We start from the raw sequence: 2133 nt of genomic DNA on the forward strand, positions 1-2133 counted from the left end.
GAATAAATCACTTAATCTCCTAAAGCCTCAGTTGCAGAATTGGTAAAATGGCAGCAATAGTATGATAATGAGGATAAATAAAAATTCTAATACCGGCCTTTTGTCACAGTTGATTGTTAAGCTCAAGTGAGCTAATAGAATCTTAAATTTCTTTGAGAGAATAAATTCACGGCACAAGGGGAAGGTGGTTTATACTCTCATCACTGTGATCTCTTTGGTCCATCCCATTTCTGAGGCACAGCTCTGATGGACTTCTCGTATTCTTCTTATAAGCACCATTGCTGACTGAGTTTTTAATCAATAAGAATGAGAGAGGATACTTTTCTTTTCCCATATTTTTTTAATGGCGATTCTGACTTCCACGTTCTTCAAACTATAGATGATGGGGTTTAATAATGGTGTCACAGTGCTATACTGCAGGGAGATGACTTGTTCCAGGATGGAGCCAGTAGCAGGGCTCATATATCGACCCAAACCTGTCACAAAGAACAAAGTCACTACAATCACATGGGAGGAGCAAGTAGAAAAGGCTTTGCTTCTGCCTGAGGCTGAGCTGATCTTCAGGATGGCAGAGATGATTCGGGTATAAGAAAACATGATGGGGAAGAAGCAGCCAAATCCAAAGACAACCAAGGTGGTGAACAAGATCATTTTGTTCAGGAAGAGGTCAGTGCAGGAGAGAGGTAAGAGTTCAGGCATCTCACAGCTGTAGTGGTGGATGAGGAAGGGGCCACAGAAATGCAGCCTCAGCAAAGGCAGGGTGTTGAGCAGGGAGATGATGACCCCAAGTAGACAAGAACCACAGGCCAGAAAGATACAGAACTGTTTGTTCATGACTGTCACATAAACCAGAGGGTTGCAGATGGCTGAGTAGCGGTCATAGGCCATGGCTGAGAGGAGAAAGGCTTCAGATGATGCAATGAAAAACACTAGTCCAATCTGTATCATACACCGACTGAAGAAGACAGTTTTCCTCTTGGCCAGGAGTATTTGAACCAACTTTGGCACCATGACTGAGGAATAAAAGAGATCAAAAAAAGATAAATTCACCAAGAAGAAGTACATGGGTGTGTGAAGGTGAGAATCCATCTTGATGATTGCCATTATCAGAAGGTTTCCAGCTAAGGTGAGAATGTAGATCAATAGGAAGAGAAAGGCTAGGATGTAATGGATGTGGAGGCTGCTGGGAAATGGTAGAAGGATGAATTCTGGGTCTGTGGTCAGATTATCTGGCATCATTTGTTCTGGAAAATCCCTCCCTGAGAAATAGAAAAGCACATCATCCAACTAAGCAAGCAAGCAAGCAACCAACTAACCACCCAACGAATCTTTATTGACCAACTGGTAGATGTTCAACTAATTAAATATATAAACTATAAGTCCCTAAAGACATGTTCCCTGCCATTTTAGAGGCATAAGCTTTCTAAGGAGACATGATGGAGACACAGGAAAAGCTTCTGGAAGAAAAATAATGCAAAAAAGAATAAGCATTAACTTGTGTCTTCAAGATTCTGTACTGCAAGAGTGGAAAGGAATGGAGTACCATGATGGCTGGAATGGTAAAGAGTCATTGGCATTACGGAGGAAATGAGATGATTTGAATGAAATATTGTGGCATGGTGTTATTGATATCAGAGTTCTCCCTCTGAGCTGTCAATACACAATGCTGAGTTCTGACCTTTTTCTTCTGACTATAGATTGCAAAGAAGGCATCAAACTGGACTGGTATAGGTAATCTCTCAGTGGTAAATTTATTGGTCTGTCTGGTAAAGAAACAACTAACAGACAAAGAGACACATTTTTCCTCAAAAATGACTTCTCATTCTAACATTTCTTTCCTGCCTTTATCCTTTTACTTACATTGTTCTCTTATCCAGGACCTGTACATCTTTCCTTCTTCATGTCTGCCTGTCAAAAAAAAGCTAGATGTGTTCATCCAGGTCCTCATTGCCACTTTCCCCATGAAGCATTCTGTGGAGGGGAAATGATGTCTTTCATCTTCCTCTTCCACAGTATTTTGCTCATGATTTTCTAGTTGTGCCACTAGAGCATAAACTTCTTGATGTCCAGAATTTTGTCTTTTTCATATATTTCATTTTTGTATCACTCCAGTACCCACATGAACACTTACAC

The 2133-nt window shown here is 40.7% G+C and overlaps 1 protein-coding gene across 1 annotated transcript; it reads right to left on the bottom strand.

Moving 5' to 3' along the window:
- Window positions 1-297: 297 nt before the first annotated feature.
- On the bottom strand, window positions 298-1236 carry LOC100617330 (olfactory receptor 8S1-like). Its single transcript, XM_007502955.3, has one exon. It carries the CDS (start codon window positions 1234-1236, stop codon window positions 298-300), a length of 939 nt encoding a protein of 312 aa, XP_007503017.2.
- Window positions 1237-2133: the final 897 nt, after the last annotated feature.

Source organism: Monodelphis domestica, chromosome 5 (assembly GCF_027887165.1).
Source record: "Monodelphis domestica isolate mMonDom1 chromosome 5, mMonDom1.pri, whole genome shotgun sequence".
In the NCBI taxonomy this organism is placed as follows: Eukaryota; Metazoa; Chordata; class Mammalia; order Didelphimorphia; family Didelphidae; genus Monodelphis; species Monodelphis domestica.